General features: G+C 44.4%; 1 protein-coding gene across 3 annotated transcripts in view; it reads left to right on the top strand.

Moving 5' to 3' along the window:
* The window catches only part of ENTPD6 (ectonucleoside triphosphate diphosphohydrolase 6), a 34,714-nt gene that overhangs the window by 6,201 nt on the left and 8,497 nt on the right, over positions 1-20,016 (top strand). For 2 of the 3 annotated variants that reach the window (XM_053243581.1, XM_053243571.1), the window contains 12 exons: positions 1,926-2,229; positions 4,254-4,330; positions 4,951-5,094; positions 6,472-6,547; positions 7,923-7,958; positions 9,083-9,171; positions 9,544-9,623; positions 11,489-11,553; positions 14,781-14,882; positions 17,086-17,226; positions 18,740-18,796; positions 19,506-19,621. In XM_053243581.1, coding sequence (XP_053099556.1) covers positions 1,971-2,229; positions 4,254-4,330; positions 4,951-5,094; positions 6,472-6,547; positions 7,923-7,958; positions 9,083-9,171; positions 9,544-9,623; positions 11,489-11,553; positions 14,781-14,882; positions 17,086-17,226; positions 18,740-18,796; positions 19,506-19,621 — 1,242 coding nt within the window. In that variant the 5' untranslated portion in view covers positions 1,926-1,970. Of the gene's footprint in view, positions 1-1,925; positions 2,230-4,253; positions 4,331-4,950; positions 5,095-6,471; positions 6,548-7,922; positions 7,959-9,082; positions 9,172-9,543; positions 9,624-11,488; positions 11,554-14,780; positions 14,883-17,085; positions 17,227-18,713; positions 18,797-19,505; positions 19,622-20,016 lie in introns of those variants that run through there. The other variant, XM_053243586.1, reaches the window with a different exon arrangement.

Here is a 20,016-nt window from a genome sequence, read left to right as displayed (position 1 = left end):
ACTTGGGTATTTATTTATTTTTTTAAGACTTAAAATCTGTTTTTAGGTAGCTCATGGATTCCTGTCACTGCTCTGTCTCAGTTAAGAATTATCTTAATGTGATGAAACCTAGATATGAAGTTGTAATGAGAGATGTGCACGGAACTGCTGCGGGGGTGCCACTTTAAGAGCAGGGGAGGGTGCACTTACCCTCCTGCCGCCACCCCCCCCCGCTGGCATCTTTTGTTAAGAAAGCTGATCGGGGCGGCAGTGTACCTCCCTGCTGCCCCGTTGGCCAGATATGTCCCCAACAAGCCTGCGCACACTGGCATATCGAGGACTTCTGGCCAACGGGGCAGCAGGGAGGTACACTGCCTCCCCGATCAGCTTTCTTAACAAAGGATGCCGGGGGGGGGGAGCGGCGGGAGGGGTAAGTGCACCCTCCCCCGCTCTTAAAGCAGCACCCCCGCCGCCTTCGAACTGGTGGAACTGCCGGTTCCGTGCACATCCCTAGTTGTAATAGATCAATGTCTGGAAGAGACCTTGGTGACTATTCTTAAAAAGAAAGAATACCCTGCAGCAATCACGCCTCCCCCCCCATCTTGCTTGTGAGAAGTGGGCTTCAAAAAGGGGACACCCCACCATGCCCAATGCTGGGTTCCTTCAACAAAGAATCCCCCAGGGAGAGAGTATCAGCTGAGATGTAGGCAGGATGATAGTGATGCACAGTGAACAATTTCTTTTACTAATCAAACTCCCCTTGACCAGTGAAACCTCAGCCACAATCAGAGGCGCTCTTACCCCTGGACTTCTGGGCCAAAGTCCAGGGCCTCCACTCCCCCTGGGGGCCCCCCAAAGTCTGTCCCGAGTGGTGTAGTTGCATTAAAAATATGTTAAAAACACTGTGGTGGGGCTCCAAAGGCCTTTAGGTCCAGGCTGCAAAATTGCCTAGGTGGACCTCTGGCCACAGTGACTACCTCTGATCTGGGCTGGAACCAAACCCCACGCCCTTGATCTTAGGAGTTTTCAGACATTTGTTCATTATTTTCATGTCCCCATTTTGGACTTCTACAAAGCAAAAAGATCAGCTAGTCCTAATAATTTCTTCTGCAGCAGTAGTTCTGCTCGTGTTCCTGCTGAACCTCTAGCACAGAGACAGAATCCAGCCCTCTTCTGCATGGTCCCTGATGGTCATTTGAGTGGGACTGTACTCCTACCACCCTCATCTTTTGCCGGCTAGATTTCAAGAATATGTTCATCTTGGGGCCAGGTTCTTTTGGAAAGGGGCATTGCCAGTGCTCAGGAAATCCACTAATCTACTAGTCTGTGACAAATGAAAAATGATGAAAAATAGCTCAAGAAAACATCTGATAATGTAAAATATTTTTTGTCTGGCTGGTGAACTGAACCAACATTTCTTGACCCCCACCCCTGACATTGTTGCAACTCGTTTAAAGCAGAGACTGTTCCACTTCACTGGAAAGTTCCCAGTGTATGTAGACTCTAAGGTAGCTGAGACCTTTGGGGTGTGGCAGGAGACGATGATTGGAGGGAGTATCTGACCTAGCCACGTGCACAAGAGGAAACTGGCAGCCAGTTAGCTCTGTTCCTGCCTGAGGAGAGAGAATATACAAGTAGATCCGGATAGACAATCTGAGTAAACCAAGCAATGCAGAGCTTAAGGCCATTCTCAGCCAGACACGTAGCTACAGAAAGAAATGGTGAAGATTCAAGTAGGGATCTACTGAATAAAGGTAGGAGGAGCCAAATAATGTCCCAAGTAGCCTAAAGGATTGTGACTCTTCGTTCCCACCTCCCCAATAATTCAAACACCAAAGGTAGTGTATGGAAGTGTCTCCATCATGCTTCAGCTCCTTTCTTCTGCTTGATTCATTTTTATTACAGATGTTCTGATATATAGCTAACTGTGGTCTGTTTAACTGTAGAGTTGGCACGGGCAACCGATGTGAAAGAAGAAAAATAAGTCTTTAATGGAAGCTATGAAGATACCAAAACTGTTCTACGCTTTTGCAATTTTTGCCTGTACTGCAATTTATGCTGTATATTTAAAATGGAATTTGGGCCCCAAGCCAATATTGGATGTAACAGGAAATGCTGGTGATGATTTTGAAAACCATCTTGATCGTGGGACATCAAGAACAGATCAGGGAACTTTTTATGGAATTATGTTTGATGCTGGAAGCACGGGGACTCGAATGCACATATTCCTATTTGCACAACAGTTAGGAGGTAAGAAAACCTATTTCAGTTGATAGCTTGTTGTACCATCCCCTAATACAGGGATCTTCAGTATTTTTCAGGCAGAGGCCACTTTGGCAAAAAAAAAAAAAAAAACACCAAGCACCCCTTCAATGTGAGTGTCATTTCCCACTGTGTGGACCTCTCTGCAGTGCTGTACTTCTCCTAGCACTGGGATTTCCCCTTTGCAAGAGAGATTGCCTTTTCAAGCCCTGGTGCCATTTTGGAAGACAAAATCCAAAAAATCCAGTCCTGGATCAGGCCCAAGGCCCATCTAGTCCAGCATCCTGTTTCACACAGTGGCCCACCAGATGCCCCTGGAAGCCTACAGGCAGGAGTTGAGGGCATGCCCTCTCTCCTACTGTTATTCCCCTGCAACTGGTATGCATGCAGCAGTTGAAAGTGTACTCCTTCCCAACACTTTCCCTCGTAGAGCTCTCGTGTGTGCCTTCCAGGATGGTGCCAGGGCCCTGTTTCCCTTAAAGGAGTCCTACTGATGCTCGGCAGGGCACAGCACTGTGCATTGGGGACAGTTGCCTCTGCACAGTGGCAGCGGGGCTGTGTATTGTATTTGGCTAAAGCTTCATGCAGACCTAGTAAACAGTTAGTCAGGGAGCTGCACCTAGGGTCAGTGGTGTAGGGAGGGCTTAGGCAGCCAGTGTTCTCACGGACAGCCCTCCCGTGGCGGCAGTGCACTTCCTACCCTGGTGGTGGCGCATGTGGCAGCAGTGGTCTCCTCACCCCAGCATGCGCCTACCCACTGGGGATGGGCAGGAAGCAGTGGTAGGTTTGAGGAGCACACCATGGGGCAGAGGATGGGTGAATCGGCTAGAATTGGCCTGAGGGATTCCCCCCCCCCCCGTGAGTAATAGGGAGCTTATGCAGATGTTTCTTTTGGCCAGTTTTCACAGATGTATTCCCTCTCTTGAGAATCCCCTGTACTCCGTTCTGCACTGCTCCAAAACACTTCCCAGCCCTCGGGAGCAACCTTTCAGGGAGTACAGGGGGCTACAGAGGGGAAGTTTCCATGCATAAACTTCCTTCCACCTGTGCAAGTCAGGATCCAAGCTAGTATTCTGGGGTTGCTTCCTGTTTCCCCACACCCCACTTGAAAATACATTTTTGTAAAATGCTATGACTAGAATAATATCTGCACTGCAGAAAATGTGAGAACGCCTGTTGTGCATCCAAAAGTATGTCCCAGGGTTAAAATAGAAATAGTAGATTTAACAGGCTAATTAGTATGTTGTGCTTCATTGAGTGGAGAGATCAGTAGAACAATTAGAGGATAAAATCCTACGTGGCAAAATCTCTTGAGCAATAGGTAGATTGCGAGATTACCTTTCTGTGTACAGAATGCATCATAACAATGTTTAGCTCTGGGTTCTGTGTCTTCCTACCTCAGTCTTGCTTTCAGCACCCTTTTGGGGGGAGTTGGGGGTGGGGGGAAAGGCAAGATGTAAAAGGAAGAGTGATTTACAGAGCATGGAATAAAGGGAGATTCTCATCTGCATGAAGTTCGGGAACTTCAGGGTGGGCAGGACGGAACACGAGGCTTACGGAGAATCACATGTCACTCATTAGAAACGGAACAGGGTATACAGGAAGAGAAAGCCAATTGGTTGTTACTTGTGGCAGAATGCGACCCCACTCCCCACCCACAGGGACACGTGCTCAAGAAATGGCCCAAGAGAATATTGCTTTGGAACCCTGATATGTGGAATATACTGTGGGTGGCTGAGGGCCACTGACCTTGATAGTTTTTCAAATACTTTGATGTTGCAAGCTAATGGTCTTGTTGCACATTACAGGTGTGTGCTTGAGATCCAGTTTAAAAGTTGATCTGACCAGCAAACTCAAATAATATGTCTATTGCAGTTTTTATGTGAGCAATGGGTGTGTTCCCAGGGGATTCATATTAAGATTACATTTGTCTTCAGTGTGTTAATATGCAAACTGCTATGTTGTGTGTTGGTTCTGTAATCTGCTGTACTAATCTTCTGTTTTTTAAACAGAAATTCCTAGATTAATCAAAGCAACATTCAGACCTCTAAAGCCAGGGCTCTCTGCATATGCCGACAATGTTGATAAGGTAATTTTGAACACTTCTCCAGAGGGGGATGCACTTCACTCTCGTTCTGTGTGCTCTATAAATTAAACAATTCAGTTTTTGCTAACCCCTGTCTAGTTAATGAAGAAATGCAGTAATGTGTGTACTTTGTTACCCTGATCCCAAACCCTCTGAGTATCTCAGGAGTTGCCACCTCCCATATCATCTTGCCCCAAAACTCTGTCTTGTACCACAGTTAGCTGCCATGGAGTTATCTGTGTGTCCCAAAGGGGCGTGGTCTCTGAGAGAGCTTGATTTCCATGGCAGATATGTTTGCCCTTGAGATGCCATGGCGTTTTAGTACTTAAGGTGTAAACTGACTTAAAGAAAATTTTTCATAAAATCAGCAAAAGATTAACCAGGGTCTTAAATTATTTCTTGGGATAATGCTGGACCAATGGTAGAAGGAATCTTGATAAGCCTGAACTTAGTCGTTTAAAGTGTTAGAAACATGGGATATTTCAGATGTAGTGCTCCTTTTGTGCCATTTTTCTCCTTCATGGATGACTAGAAATGGGAAAGGACTAGATATGTTTCTGCTTCTAGCAGAAATGTTCTATAATTGCTAAAATAACAGCATTGTTCTTTTTGTATCACTTCAGAGTGCTGAAGGGATAAATGATCTTCTGGCAATCGCTAAAGAATCTGTTCCTATGAAGTTGTGGAAGTCCACACCTTTGGTCCTGAAAGCAACAGCTGGTTTAAGGCTGCTGCCAGGAGAAAAGGCACAGAAATTGCTCAATAAGGTACTTTGTTCCTACTTCCATTGTCTTTAGAACCTAAATTAGCATAGCATCTGTATCTTTTGTGTACAGTTATTAGTCTCACTAAAGTCTTACACTGATATTCCAGTCCTGAAATTTAATTATTAAACCTCATAAATGAAGGTGGACAGCAGACTCTTAATGGAGGACTGCATCAGACTCACGTTGTAGCGTGAAAGAATGCAATTAACATTTATAGGTCACCCAGAGATTTAGAGTTGCGCATTGCCAGTATGCTGATGATACCCAGTTATTTATAACCGTCACTCCCAGTGAGGCAACAGATATGCTGGACAGATGTCTAGAGACCATGTCAGGCTGGATAAGTGTGAACACATTGAAACTGAATCCAGATAAGATAATGGTGTTTGTTGGGGGTGGGATGGGGTTGGTCAATATCTAGCCCAAGCTGCAGTGGTTTCAAGGAAAGCTTTTTACCAGACTGGACTGGTATGCTGTGCCCTCTCCCAGATAAGAGATCAAGCTAGAGGTACTAGTCATGACTGATGTTTGGCAACAAAATCTACATAACTAGAGTAGGCTTCCAGTTCCAGCCATTCACACAACCTACTAGTTTCCTCTTAACAGGCCTGTTGGTGGCTCACAGCAACTAAATGAGGGGCTCACTGTAATGCATTTGTATGGATCCATGCAGGACCTGGTAGAGATGTAGCAGCTTACTCTGGTTTAGGCATTAAGAGTAGGCCACAAGACCGTATTCTGCCCTTTCCATCTCTTCCCTGCCCACACTTCTGCTATCTCCCTCTATCTTAGTCCAGCAGTACAATTGATGGCCAGATCTAACACTGATGCAAAGTATTGGGGTATGGGGGAAATTCATGAGTGAGAGAGTGCACAAACCCATGGCTAGCTGCTATGAGTGTGCCAGCTCAGTGTCTTTGCTATCTCATAATCCCCAAGCCAAATAGGTTCATGAAGGGTCACATGGTGCTATAATAGACTGGATTTTCAGCTTTTCAGAAACAGAGCACTCCTAACCTTCAAACTTCAATGCAGAAAACAAGATCTGTCAACCCTAATTGTTGCTAATTCGGGCTTGGTTATTTTTGCTGAAGGTCACAAGGACTTCTGGAAGATACTTCCACTCTCTGAGGTGGTGTGCAAAGAAATCTTTGTCAATAACTTGCATCGCAACATAAAGTCATCAATCATAATGCTTAAATATTTATTTGCTAAATGTCAAAGCTTAAGTGCTACAGGCCTCCATCTTCTGTTGCCCATAAATGTTTGGTAGAATTCAAGATTTGTGCCTCAGGCCTCTCTGGACATTGATCAGAGAAACCAAGTACTTTTTTCTAAAGTGGGAAATTCTTTTTAAAAATCTTATTTTAAATTTAGGTAAAGGACATTTTTCATGACTCTCCATTCCTGGTACGGAATGACTGTGTTTCCATAATGGATGGAACAGATGAAGGTAGGTTGAGTTTGTTTTTCAGTGACTCATGCAGTTGCTTGGATTCTGCAGTAAGAACTCTGAATAATACAGCAGAAAGGCCCTCTGTGGAACCAGGGTAGCTACAATAGTTGTAAAATTATTATTCAGTACCATCACTCTGTGTGACATTTACAGAGCAATATAAGCCAAGAGAGAGAGAGAGGCAGGTCTCTACCCCAGTGAGCTTACAACCTAGGTTCATGTTTTAGTAGGGAGAGAATGAGGTAGTTGAGGATAACGCGCTTAATAACATTCTGCTAATACAGCCAGTGTGTATTCTTTACAGCAGTTACCATACAGCTATTGGGTTGCTCTCAGACTTCACTTCTTTCTCTAACTGGAAATGTGGGGTGTAGCAAAAATCCTATAGATAGAGTGTTTTCTATTTGGACCCACTGTACTTTATTTTACAATTACTCACTCCACACGTGAAGATTTCGCTATACAAATATCCCCTGAACATAGGTAAATATGTGTATGTTGCTGCGCCAGCTTGGCTAAGGCCATACTGCATGACGGCAGGGCTCCTTGAATGCATCTGTAGCTGAATAATGAGTCCCATGGGCAAAAAGCTCATGGAGTTGGCATTTTCAGTTAACTTTCTTCTAGCATACCAAGCAGAGGTGTAGCGAGACCCCGGGGGCCCTTATCATGCATGCAAAGCACACGTGCCCCCCAAGCCACACCTCCTACATCTGACGGCAGACTCAAGGAGCGGGGCAACAAACATCTCCCCCTGCCCTTGCCCCACCACTGCTTCTTACCTTTGTCCCCGTGTGGTGGCGGACATTGTGGCTGGGCCGGGCCTCTCCTGCCAACCAGCATGCCTCTCTTCTCTCTGGCTGGCTGGCAAAACTGCACGCCTGCACAGTTCAACTATGGATGTCATAGACATGCAACTTCCATAGTTGAAGTGTGCAGGCGTGCAGTTCGGCCAACTGGCAAGAGGGAGGGAGACATGCTGACCGGCTGTAGAGGTCTGGCCCAGCCACAGCGCCAACTGCTGCACGGAGGCAAAGATAAGAAGCAGTGGCGGGGCAGCAGGGCAAGGGAAGGGATGTGGTGGTCTGCTTGGGGAGGCCCTGAACCTCTGCGCCCAGGGACATTTGTCCCTGCTTGTCCAATGGATGCTGCACCCATGATACCAAGGTCTCTTTCCCTATAGTTATAACCAGTTTCAACTCTGTGTGTGAAGTTGGGATTCTGTCGTACTATGTTTCATTCACCCAGTTGAACGAGATCTAGAGTGAATAAACCTGAGCTGTGATTGTGTGTTGCTTATTGTTCAGCTTTATACTATACATGGAAAATTACTTTGTATAAACGCACTTATTTCCAAAATATTTCTCACTAGGTATTTCAGCTTGGATCACTGTCAATTTTTTAACAGGTATGTATGTGAATAAATACTGTATCTGACATTCATAAGTTATATTACTTACAAGCTTTACACTGCATGTTGTAGTCCTCACTAAATGTTCAAATGGAAAGCTGCGTGAATTGACTCAGGTAAATGTCTCCTTATAACTGGATGAATTGCATAGCCATGTATTTAGTCCAAGTAAAGCTGGGTGTATCTGAAGCCATTTCACACTTTTACTGTATGAAAACTAATTTTATAATTATAACTAATTCTAGAATATATAATTGTGATTTTATAACTTTCACAAAGGCATCAAGGAATGGAAGTTCTGTCTTGCCCTTCCTATTTTGGGGGTCCATCAATTGGACCAAGAGGTTGAGTGATTGAATAAAAGGGAAAGAAATAAAATTAATGAATACTTGGTTGATATGGTTAATATATGTGAACTCTCTAAGGGGTCAGTTGTCTTCTCCCTCCTGTTGTTTGTCTTCTACATCTTCTTTTCAACCCCCACCCCAAGTAAATGGTGTTGTGGATTGTGGAGGGCTTGAGAGAGATCACTTCCAAGGTGTCTGGGGTGGGGGTGTGGAATAATGTCTGATCTCTGTAGGGGCCCATGGTCACTCACAACTGGTTATAGGTAAGCAACCTGTTTTACTGTTGGGATTAATGGAAACAGGAGGGGGCAACTCAAGGAAAGTGGAAGGCCGTTGTATGGAAGGCCAGTGTACCTGGCTTCTTGCTTGTTTGTGAAAAACATTACCTCCAGTAATTGTGTGTATGTAAGAGAGTGTGCTGAGTGGTATCTCTGTGCATACACGCATGAAGTGATTGCTGAATCAGTATGTGTGATGATTGAAGCTGAGTTACAATAAAACCAGTCCCTGAGTTTTGCTTGCCAGGGAATCTTCCCTTGGAGAGTATGGGGCACCATGTCCTTTTCCATTGATCTCTTCGGTCCCTTGCCTTGGAATTACAGTGAGCTTGGGGCCTGGAAGTCAATGTTAATTAATATTGGGGGATGTTCAGAGAGAGAGAGAGAGAGTTTGTGCATGTGTGAGTGTGACTTTGCGAATTTTACTTTGATAAAATGTGTAGATCTCATGACTAAATGTTCCATGGGTTTTGATTGATTAAATAATGCATTTCAGATAGCTTGAATGTTCCAAGAAAGGGATGTGTGGGAATGCTGGATTTAGGAGGTGGATCAACTCAGATCACATTTCGCCCAAGCACTGAGGTAACAAGGATTTCATCTTTCCTTAGCTGCTTCTGCTCAGCTTCCCATTTTGATTTTAAGAGTAAAACCTGCGAGTGTGAGGTTATATGCAGAACTTGTGCTCAAGAAGATAAAAAGGTCAATCAAGGATTAATCTTCTGTGTCAGCAAACTTTTCTGAAGCAAGTACTGGGCAGTAGTTTAAACAAACAAACAGCTCATAAAGTGACAAGAAAACTACCTAGAACTGTACGCATGAACTGTTTTGTTGGCATGATGCTATACCCCATGAATGCCTCCTTGAATAGCATGATGAGAGAATGAAAAACTTCAGTATGCTATGGTTTAGTGTGTTTGGTTTTTACATTCATTTTCCCATCTGTTCTCTTTACAGACAGCTCTGGAGAGCTCATCTATAGGCCACATTACTTCATTTCAGATGTTTAACACTACATACCAGCTGTATTCACACAGGTTAGTTGTATCAAGGATTGTATCTCATATAGAGGGGAAAATAGGTTTTTGAGGATGACAACCAAGTCTGGTGGGGTGTGTGTGTGTGTTTTGTTTGTATTAATGTGATGCAAATAATGTATTTGGCATAAAATGCACACATTCTGTGTAGCCATATTGCTTACATTTGATTTATTTGGATAACACACTTGACTGTAATTGGCTTTTTGTAAAAATACTTTCGCAAGATTTGTGGTAAATTCAAGTAAGAAACAAATAATATGTGCAAGGCCAGAGCAAGGGCCATTGGGTGGTAAACACTGTCTAGGACCCATAAGTGAGAGAGCTATGTAGACAAGACATCCCACTTTTAAAAAGAGGGTGGGGGGAATGGCAAGATCCTTGTGATAATTCAGTGTCTCAGCTGACATTCACCCTGATTTAGGTACTGCCATTAGAACACAAAAGTAAGCTTCAGTGTAAACCTTCCTAGCCTAGCTGCACATGCTATCCTGGGAGCACTGGGATCCAACTTTTCAGGTGTGCCAAGGGTAAAAAGATATAAATTGATCCCTTGGTTACCTTGGATAGGTGGCTGGCATTATTGCCAACATCTTGGGTGGGACTGAGCAGCCCCATTCCAGCACCAGACTTTTGAAACTTCTGTCTGCAAGCTAGAAGGGCTAGAAACTTGAGAGTTTGTATTAATAGAAACCCACTGTGCACAGATGTACAGAATACAGTTCTTGTCTCTTCTACTGCTTCTTTAGCTCTTTGTTCTTCTGCTTTCAAGGGCACGCTGTACTTTTGGCAACTATAAATAAACTAAAGTATCTCAAAGCTGATAGAAAAGAGTGGGCTGCCAAATGCTGTAAAATTGTCTGCATAACTTTTCCCTCTTCCCCAAACCCAGGACATCTTTAAACCTTAACAATTGGTTAATGCCACTTTACCTTGGCATGGGAGCTACTGATACCTCCCAGGCTTATCTGCAGTACCTCTCTAGATTTTCCTTCTCCCTCACTTCCCTTGTGGGAAGGGAATCTGGCTGGGTGGGTGGGTGCAAGCATGGCTGTGCCATTTTTCATCTATCCTCAAGTGATCAGGGTTGCTTTTACTGTTTCTCCAGTTTCTTCCCCCACAAAGCAGCTTTTTTCTTTTTTTTGCTCCTCTCTTGTCCTGCAGCAAAATGCTTCTGGAATCTAGAGGGTTTGATGTTGAAATCAATTATTCTTTCAAACTAGCTGAACCTGCACAGAGCATCTGTGCGCTAAACTTAGTTGCTCTCCTTGCCCACTGCCACAGCCCCTGCTTTATTGCTCAGTGTCCGCCACTCGCGCTATATATTTATAGATTCTTCTCTCCTCTACAATCTTCCCACCATTAACAGTTGCATTCCAACTGACCTTAACCAACACAGGCTCCTCTTCCCTATCTGCATATGGAATTCCCACTGCCCAATCACCACGGTGATCCTGCTCTGTTACCTCTGATTGGTAAAGCACTGTGTGGGCAGAGCTTGCCACACACCATTTGCCACGGACCACGTGTGTGTGTGTGTATAGAATGTAATTTTTTGTACAAGCTGCCATTTTTGCAACTGGCTCTACATCCTGCAAGCTGCCATGTTGTGGAGGTAGCTCCCAAGGTTTGGCAACCCAACCCCCCCCCCACAAAAAACCATAGCCCTGTTGCCAAGGGAACTGCTGAAAGAGGGATTGCTGAAATTCGTCATCTTCCTCTCCCTCCCCTTTGTACAATGAAAAACCTTGGTGTGTTGACACAGGGTTAATCTGGATGTTGTGTTTGCTTTTACCAAAAACAATAAACAAATTTTTTGTTGGTGCCAGAGTTGTGTTCTGATTTTGCTCTTTTCCCACCTCCAGTTACTTGGGACTTGGGTTGATGTCAGCAAGGCTGGCGATTTTAGGAGGAGTTCAGGGGCAAGCTTGTAAGTATTGCAAACTACTTTGAATATTAGAGATTTTAAATTAGTTATTTGTGTATGTGTATTTAATTTAAATCTCTTAACACTCGCCAATTTCTAGTCATCTCAGGGAAAGATAAATGACATAATGCAACATAAGCCCAATAAAATTGTACTTTGAAATAGTTTTTAAATTCCCTTTTTTATTTATAAAATCTGTTGGTCACTGTAGCAAATAGTGGATTTAAGCCCAGCCTTTGTCTCAAGGCAAGCCCATGTGGGGGCAAGAAAAATGCTGAATCATTCCCTCCATGTTTGCTCCACAAAGGCTGTTCCTTTTAAAAACTTAGACTGCTTCCTCAGTAGCTGATTTGCTGCCACCACACCCTAATTATTACAGGGTTGTCCCCCGTCCACCCCAGATTTGGGTGAATGTCCAGGAAGACTCGCCTTCCCTTTTCTAAGGGAAAAGTCTAAAATCCCTCCACATGCAGCTCCCATGTGATGAGAAAACTTGGTAGGTTTTTGAACAATTAACATTGAGGCATGTTTGCACCAGAGTGAAACCCCTTTTCCTGAGTTAAAAATCCACTCAGAGGCAGGTGAAAGTACAAAGAACAAAAAGAGGGGGGGGGGATTCCAAAATACTCTAGACTGTTTCAGTCTGAGGCTTTCTCAGCTTCTAGTTACAGATAAAAAGAAATACTCAGTACTTCACAAGATTACTTCCAAAGATCACTCCAGCTGGTGTTTGGAGTGGCACACTTTAAAATCATGGTTAACCAGTTGTAAGGATAATTCAGAAAGCACACACACACACACACACACACACACACACACACACACACACCCAGGTGCAAGAAACCTTTAAAAGCGCCTTTACAGGGTACAGAGAGTTCTACAGAGCCCTGCATGGTTAAAAGGGCTCAGGCTCAGTTCCTCTTTGTTACATTACAGATAAAAACACATTAAACGAATTGTAAGGATTTGCAAAAGCACAAAATCAAAAGAAATCTAACACAGGCTACCTAACACACGGTTCCCTGGCTAAACCTTTCCCTGAAGCCAAAGCCCTTGGCTTCCTTTTCCCTTGAACTCACCCCAAACTCCAGGAGATAATTCAAGTTTCCTGCAATCCTGTCTCTCAAAGATCTGCAGATGTCCTTCCATGAGAGGTGTCTCCAGGTTGGCTGTTGACCATGAGGCAGCCAGACTTCATGGATGGTGCTCACAAAGCCTGTAGGTGTGTGCACGGAACTGCCAACTGCAGTCCAGCACTGGGTGGGGGGGTACCTTTAAGAGCGGCAGGAGGGTTTACTTACCCCTCCCGCTGCTCTCTCGCTTGCCGCTGTAATTTTTCGATTAATTGGGCCGGCAGGACACCAGCCGCCCCCGCCGCCCCCCCCCCCGCAACCTGATTAGGGGCCAAATCGGCCCAAACTACAGCCGCCGCGGCAGCCAACCGTCCGCCCGCCCGCCCTCCCAGCCACCCGAGTCCTCATCCCAAGAAGGCCCGCGTCAGTCGGGCCGATCAGGGCCCCACAATCCGAGAAGGAGAGGAGCTCGCAAACAGAGCTCCTCTCTCTGCAAAGTCTCGGCCCGAACTGGGGCTTTGGGTGCAAAGGATGCCTGGGAGTTCCGACGGGAGGCCTGGGAGTTTGGCCCCTAATCAGGTTCCCCCCCCCCCGTGGCTACCTTGGCCCGATATCGGGCCTTGTGTTGGGCGGTTGGGTGGGTGGTCGGTGGCATCCGTGGCAGTAGTTTGGGCCGATTTGGCCCCTAATCAGGTCGTGGCGGGGGCGGCTGGTGTCCTGCCGCCCCAATTAATCGAAAAATTATGGCGGCAAGCGAGAGAGCAGCGGGAGGGGTAAGTAAACCCTCCCGCCGCTCTTAAAGGTACCCCCCACCCAGTGGCGGACCGCCCAGGTCCGGACCGGTCCGGAGGCTTCTTAAATGGCCTCCGGACCGGTCCGGGCCCATCTCTAGAAGCCTGCTCCCCATCTCTCATCACCCTCCTGGCTCCTTCTGAACACAAAGACCCCCTTCACTTCCTGCTGCCAGGTCCTCTAGGTCCTAGTCACCGTGCACTGAGTGGCTGATCCCCAGAGGTCAATGCCTGTCATTTCTGGTTCACTCTTTACAGGAAATGAAAGGCTATTACTGCCTGATCGTTACAGTACCATTCTCTGCTTTTAGAGTACTTGCCAGTGTGGGTACTGCCCCACATCAAATGCCCAGCAGATCTCATTTGAATCAACAAAGAAATGCAGAGCAGTGCAAAGCAAGTGAGAGTGTCCATCCCTATGAAGGAACATCCTCAACCAGCTTAACCCCAAGAATGAAAGCTCTGCAGTGCTGCCAGAGAACACTTAGGCTTGGATTTTCCAAAGATTTTTTTTTGGGGGGGGGGGATTTTGGAGAGGATGGAACAGCCACTGACAGTGCCTGATTCTTCTCTGATCGATTATACGGCTGTTATACACAAGAGGGCAATAAAGTGCTGCTTTACTTGGCTGCTGTTAAGATACACAGGGCCAACCATTTGGTGACCCCACAGAGGAGTCAAGGACTGAGTTAAAGGACATGTTTTGTCTTGAATAGTACTGAGGCCCACATGCATTTCAGACGTGTGCACAGAAACAGTTGCACTCAAGCACACAAGAAGTAAGGAGCAGATAGGCATTATATAGCTTTTTGGTGCTTCTCCCTCATTCCCCCATTCAGTTTTCCCTGATTAAAAAAAAAAGTGAAAGAAAGGCCAAATTTCTGGGCAGCTGGGACCACTTGTGCAGTTTGAATGAGCTGGTGTTCATTGGGGGATTCTAAATGTGTCCAGTGCAGGAAGCAGCAGAGGCAGGATTTCACTAGGGAAAGCCCAGATACTTAAACCATAATAGATGCCCCAACTTAACTGGGGCTTTGTGCTATATGGAGTACTCTAGCCAAATGATAATCTGTCTTTGGAGATAAGGGATCTAATTCACCAGTTTGTCTTTATACTCTCACCCTGTGTGTGCTTGATGAGTGGTGGTACTGGAAAATTCTCTTTGTGGAAAGAAAGGACCTGCTACTCACAATAAAGGATAAATAATATTCAGCTTTGGTGGGGTGAGGGCTTAAGTGTGCTGGGATTTGTGCTGCTGATCTAATTCAGGGGTGGGAAAATGCTGAATCCAACAGTGGCAAGGGAAGCGGGATTTCCATATGATCTTTTTTCCTTTGTCTCAGTGCCTTTCCCCCCCCCATTTCAGTAAAGGAAGGTGAAGCACTTACAAGTCCCTGCTTATCACCTGATTTTCAGGGTGAATGGGAGCATGACAAGATAAAGTACAAAATTAAAGGACAGAAGGCAGGTATAGTACACCAACGCAATTTGCTAATATACATTTTCATCATAGAAACTCTGGATGGTTGCCCACAAGTTCTCCTTCCTATCATGAGGGCTATGTGCATGCAATATCCCCCCTACATACACACAAACACAGAATGTAATAATGAGTGCATATAGATTCTTCTTGAGAATCTCAGCTTTTAACTTTAAGAAAAAAACAAAAAAAAAACCCAGGTTTTGTGGATTGGGGAGATGATTTAAAAGTCATAGAAAAATCTATGAAGCTCAAGAGCTATTGAATATGATTCCTCAATGGGGAATGCTCTGCATAGTTTGCCTCTTTCCTTAATAGAAATAGAATAAACTATGCAAAGTTTAAAAAGCTGTGCAAATTTGCACAGTCTATAGATCAGAATTCTGTTCTTCTTGCCACAGAACCTTTTTTAAAGCACAAGATTGCTATCTCTTGTTTGTTAGGTAGCATGTATTTCTATTAAATACATAATAGCACGTAGTATTTCTATTAAAATGCTTGTCGCTCAGTATTTCCATAGTCTTCATTATCGTAATGTCTTCATCCAAAGTTATTTGGTCTTCAATTTATTCCATCTTTGAGCTGTTGTTGGTTCCCTTTTATGAATGAGTAACAGACTGGAGGTTCCAAAAAAATTACAGCGAATTTATTGGGAATTGGGATATAGCCAAGGGGCATAAACTAGAAAACTGCTTTAGATGGCAGATCTTGCCAGCTTCTAGTTCTGTTTGATTTTAAATGCTCCAGGATTGTTTGAAGTTGTGTGTCCCCCATGAATTCATTCACAAAGATTATGGAAACCTTTTCTGTTGTTACATTAATGCCCCCCCCCACCCCAGACCTTTTCATGGAACATGAAGCAGTTTATATAAGCAGCTTGTGTAGGTTTCCAGGCATTTTCACATCCATGCACTGACTAGGCCCAGATATGCTTGGCTTCCAGGAGGCAGCTATTACTATGCATGTTCAGACCATGCCCTTTGCTTGACTTTGATAGAGCTATAGATTAGCCTCTTGTTAATGCTACAATAGGTGCAACAAGCCTAATTTATCAGCCTTGTGTATTATCAAATCTGTGTTCATCTGTAGTTTTTATTGTCCACAAAAGCTTCAGTATTCCTCTGCCCAAGACCTTGCTTTCAAATTGGTTGTGTGACTGTCACCTGTTAGTTCCATGAGTTCCATGGTTGCCCTGAATCCACGTTTGCCACAGCCGTTTCTGCTTAGAGAGGCTATCTGGAAGGTATCTTGACAATCCTAACCTTTCCTGCATTGGATCTTCTTCCACGGATGTCACTAGAAATATGGCTTTTAAATGGAATAGAAATAAAACTGGGTTTACACAGGCAATGTTTTCCAATGCCTTAGCAGAAATAGGTGGATTCCCTTTTAAGAACTACTTGGAGAGTAGCTTACCAGGTATGCCTTCTCTTGCTAGACAGATACAAGAACCATAGTGTCAGAGATAAAAGAAAATGTGTGAGAAGCAAAGCCCCCATCAGACTATTGAAAAAGACAAACTGTGGTTTGTGTCCAGTGCAAGAGAGTTTTAAACTGGCACAGTGCACGTGGGGGGTCCCTAATTTGTCCAGTTGTGTGAACTCTATCATTTGTGCTGATCTTGCAGCATGGTAGTCCAAGAGAACTGATGGGAAGGCGCCTGGCATAGGGCCATGATGGATGGTATGTGGCCAACAGGCTGTTGTTTCACTGAATTCGTGCACCTGAACATTCTCTCCCCCCTCCTCCCCCCTCAAATGCCATGTGGACATGCCGTTAGTTGTGAAGTACGAGGGGAAAGTAATCCATGTCACAATTTTCCATAGTAAGCTTCAGTGTTGCATAATAAAACTAAGATTATTTTTTAAGGGTTGATGCTTTAAAGTTAGATTAGTGGGACTTACGTAAATGACCTATTTCCTCCCACCCCCAGATTGTTGAGCTCCCAGCTTTTCCCATTGCTTTTGACTGATCTAAAGATGCCTTATGCTCAGCCCTTTAGAATTGCCGTCTGCTTATTTAGACTTCAAAATATTGTATTAGGATGTCATGTTGCCTATCTGATTATAACTTCACTTGCTTAACCATTGAGCAGTGTCCTTAAAACTGTTTCTTAAACTAGCACATATAGCAAATCTCATACTTGAATTTAATTGCCAACACTGAATCTTGTATTGTTAATATTTTTTAGGACCGTCTCTCTATGACTCATGTTTTAATGAAGTAGCAAAAATGCTCAACAACAAAGTACACAAGACAGTTGAAGTAAAGGACTTAGAGTTTTATGCTTTTTCATACTACTACGACTTGGCTGTGGACATTGGTTTAATAGGTAAACTTACTTTTCATTTTGTTAGCAATATAATATGGTCGATAATAGCACTTCACAAAGCTGGCTTCAGTGCAGTCTCTCTGCGGCATGAAGATGCTAAGTTGGAAATTCACTTGTAGATTTGACACTGTCAGACTTGGGCTGAGTAGAGACTTGGGGAGGATAGCTCACTATAGAAATTAATTGTCCTTAAGTTCTTATGTACACCTCATGTGTTTTTCTTGCTTTGCCAGTTCATTTCAAATTGGGAGTAAGCACAACCATTCCAACTGGATCTCTTACTCCTTTGACTGGATATCTTCTCTACCCACCACCACTTGTGCTTTGCATAGTAATGTGGCATATCTGTCTTTTGCATTGCTGGGCTTTCTGACCTCCTTTTGTAACAAAATCGTACATATGCCCCTTCCTTCTGCCCGTACCCATATTTGCCAACCAAGGATAACACTTGCCTCTGAAGTCAACTCTGGTCCATGAAAGCTTACACCACAATACATTTGGTAGTTCTTAAGATGCCACAGAATGCTTTGTTGCTTTTGCTGCCCCAAACCAAAAGATCTATTCCTCTAGAATGGATTGCCATAATATAACATAGAATGTGAGTCAGCTGTAATATGAGGTAATACAGATACTGTCCCTGCTGGTTCTCACTGAGGTTATAAATGTGTCTGAGCTCTACCACTGCATGTAGAAGCTCACATGATAGAATGCTTATCCATATGAAAGATTTCCTCCATGTAGAACACTAGAAGGGTATTCACACACATAGCCTAACGCAGGCTAAAGCAGCCCAGCCTGGGTTCGGCTGCGCATGTGAAGTAGCGGGAACAAGGTTGTTCCCGGTGCTGCACCCACACCAAGCCCCACTGCCGTTTAGCTGAGGTTCGCTTAACCTCAGTCGGCAATCGTCTGGGAGATCGCTCCCCCGGCCTGCCACCATTTCCAGCAGCCGGGCAGGGGGGCGCAGCTCAACCGAGCATGGTAGCTCCTCTAATGAGAGCAGCCGCCATGTTTGTGCCCCAGGGCACCCTGGGATGTGGGAGGAGGGGAAGTCCTCCCAGCATCTCACTTTGCTGTGCCACCGCTTGTGTGGGCATGCGGCATGGCAGAGGGGAGGATGATGACCGCTCATCTGCTGGGGAAGGCAGGCAAGCTCCTACCTTCCTGCAGCCTGCCTGCCCTCCCAACGAGGTTGTGTGCACGGCCTCTAGATGTTAGGAGAGGAAAGGCTCTAGTTTCACCTTTCTCCTGAGCATGCTAGTGTTCTATGTATGGGACTCTTTTTTAATAATGAGGAACATTCAGGCAAGCAAATCCTTGCCTGCTATCTGAAGCGGTATAGTCCAGATAAACGTTTTATCACAGTAGGAACTAGGCCAAAGAGCTCTGCTTGAAAAACACAGGGTGCTTACTACTTGAATTTAAGCTTTACAAACCTAATACCTGTAGACTATTATGCCAATCCTTCTCCACCACCAAAATTTAAGATCTCCGCCTCCCCCACCCCCCATAGATGATGAAAAAGGAGGGACCCTGACAGTCAGTGACTTTGAAAATGCTGCGAAGAATGGTGAGTGCTTCCTTTCCACTTGCTTGCTTCCCTCTTCTGAAACAGAAAATCTTTATAAAGAGTTGACCATGGAGTTTGTAATCCAGTCAAGGGCCTCTTGTGCTTGTAAAATGTAAAGTAAAATTACTATTATTATTTCTTGTTTACACAGTCAGACAGGTGTTATTGACTGGTTTGTTTTATCCAGACATCGAGTCCTTCCCAAGGACCTGGGATGGCTGAATTTTATTATCAGTATTGTTGCTGTTGTTGTTATAGATATCGTCGCAGAATATAGGCTGTTCCCAGTAAAGCTGCTTTTTGTAATCGGCTGATGGTGATTTCTGTGGCCCCTATGGTGTCGAAGTGCTCTTCAAGGTCTTTTGGCACTGCACCCAGGGCGCCTATTATTATTTATTATTTATTCAATTTTTATACTGCCCTTCCAAAAATGGCTCAGGGCAGTTCACAAAGAGAAATAACAAACAAATAAGATGGCTCCCTGTCCCCAAAGGGCTCACATTCTAAAAAGAAACATAAGACAGACACCGGCAGCAGTCACTGGAGGTACTGTGCTGGGGGTGGACAGGGCCAGTTACTCTCCCCCTACTAAATAAAGAGGATCACCATGGTAAAAGGTGCCTCTTTGCCCAGTTAGCAGGGGTGCCTTGGGAAATATTGTTATAGCAAATAACTTTATTCCTGGTTTTTGTGTTTCCCCAACCCAAAGTCTGTGAAACTATGGAGATTCCACAAGGAGAGCACACTCCTTTCCTCTGCATGGATCTTACTTACGTCAGTGTACTATTGCAAGAACTAGGCTTTCCAAAGAGCCACACTCTTAAGGTAAAAATTGTTAATTGATGTATTTGGGGGTGAATGTCACTTCTATGCAAAGAAGCATCCTGGTTCTGCACCAAGAATGTCCAGCAAAATCCAACAAACGTTGTAGGTTTTAAAATTGATGTAGTAATGTGCAAATTTATTCTTTCAAAGTTCCATTATCTTTTGAAACCTTGTAACAAGATTAGAGGGAGGCAAGGGCAGTCATGGTCTTAAGGGCAATGGAGGAGACAGATTAAGGACTTGGAGGAGGGATGGGGAGATCCAAAAGATCCCCTCTCCTTCACTAACTCAACGTGAAGCTCTTGAGCTAACCAGAATCGTATTTTCAAAATAAGTACCGTAACTTTAAAATATGCTCTTCACTTAATTCTGAGCTCTTCATTTAATCTTCTAAT

Source organism: Hemicordylus capensis, chromosome 1, assembly GCF_027244095.1.
Source record: "Hemicordylus capensis ecotype Gifberg chromosome 1, rHemCap1.1.pri, whole genome shotgun sequence".
Classification (NCBI taxonomy): Eukaryota; Metazoa; Chordata; class Lepidosauria; order Squamata; family Cordylidae; genus Hemicordylus; species Hemicordylus capensis.
The sequence above is the reverse complement of the archived record's forward strand: the minus strand, read 5'-3'. Positions and strand labels throughout refer to the sequence as shown.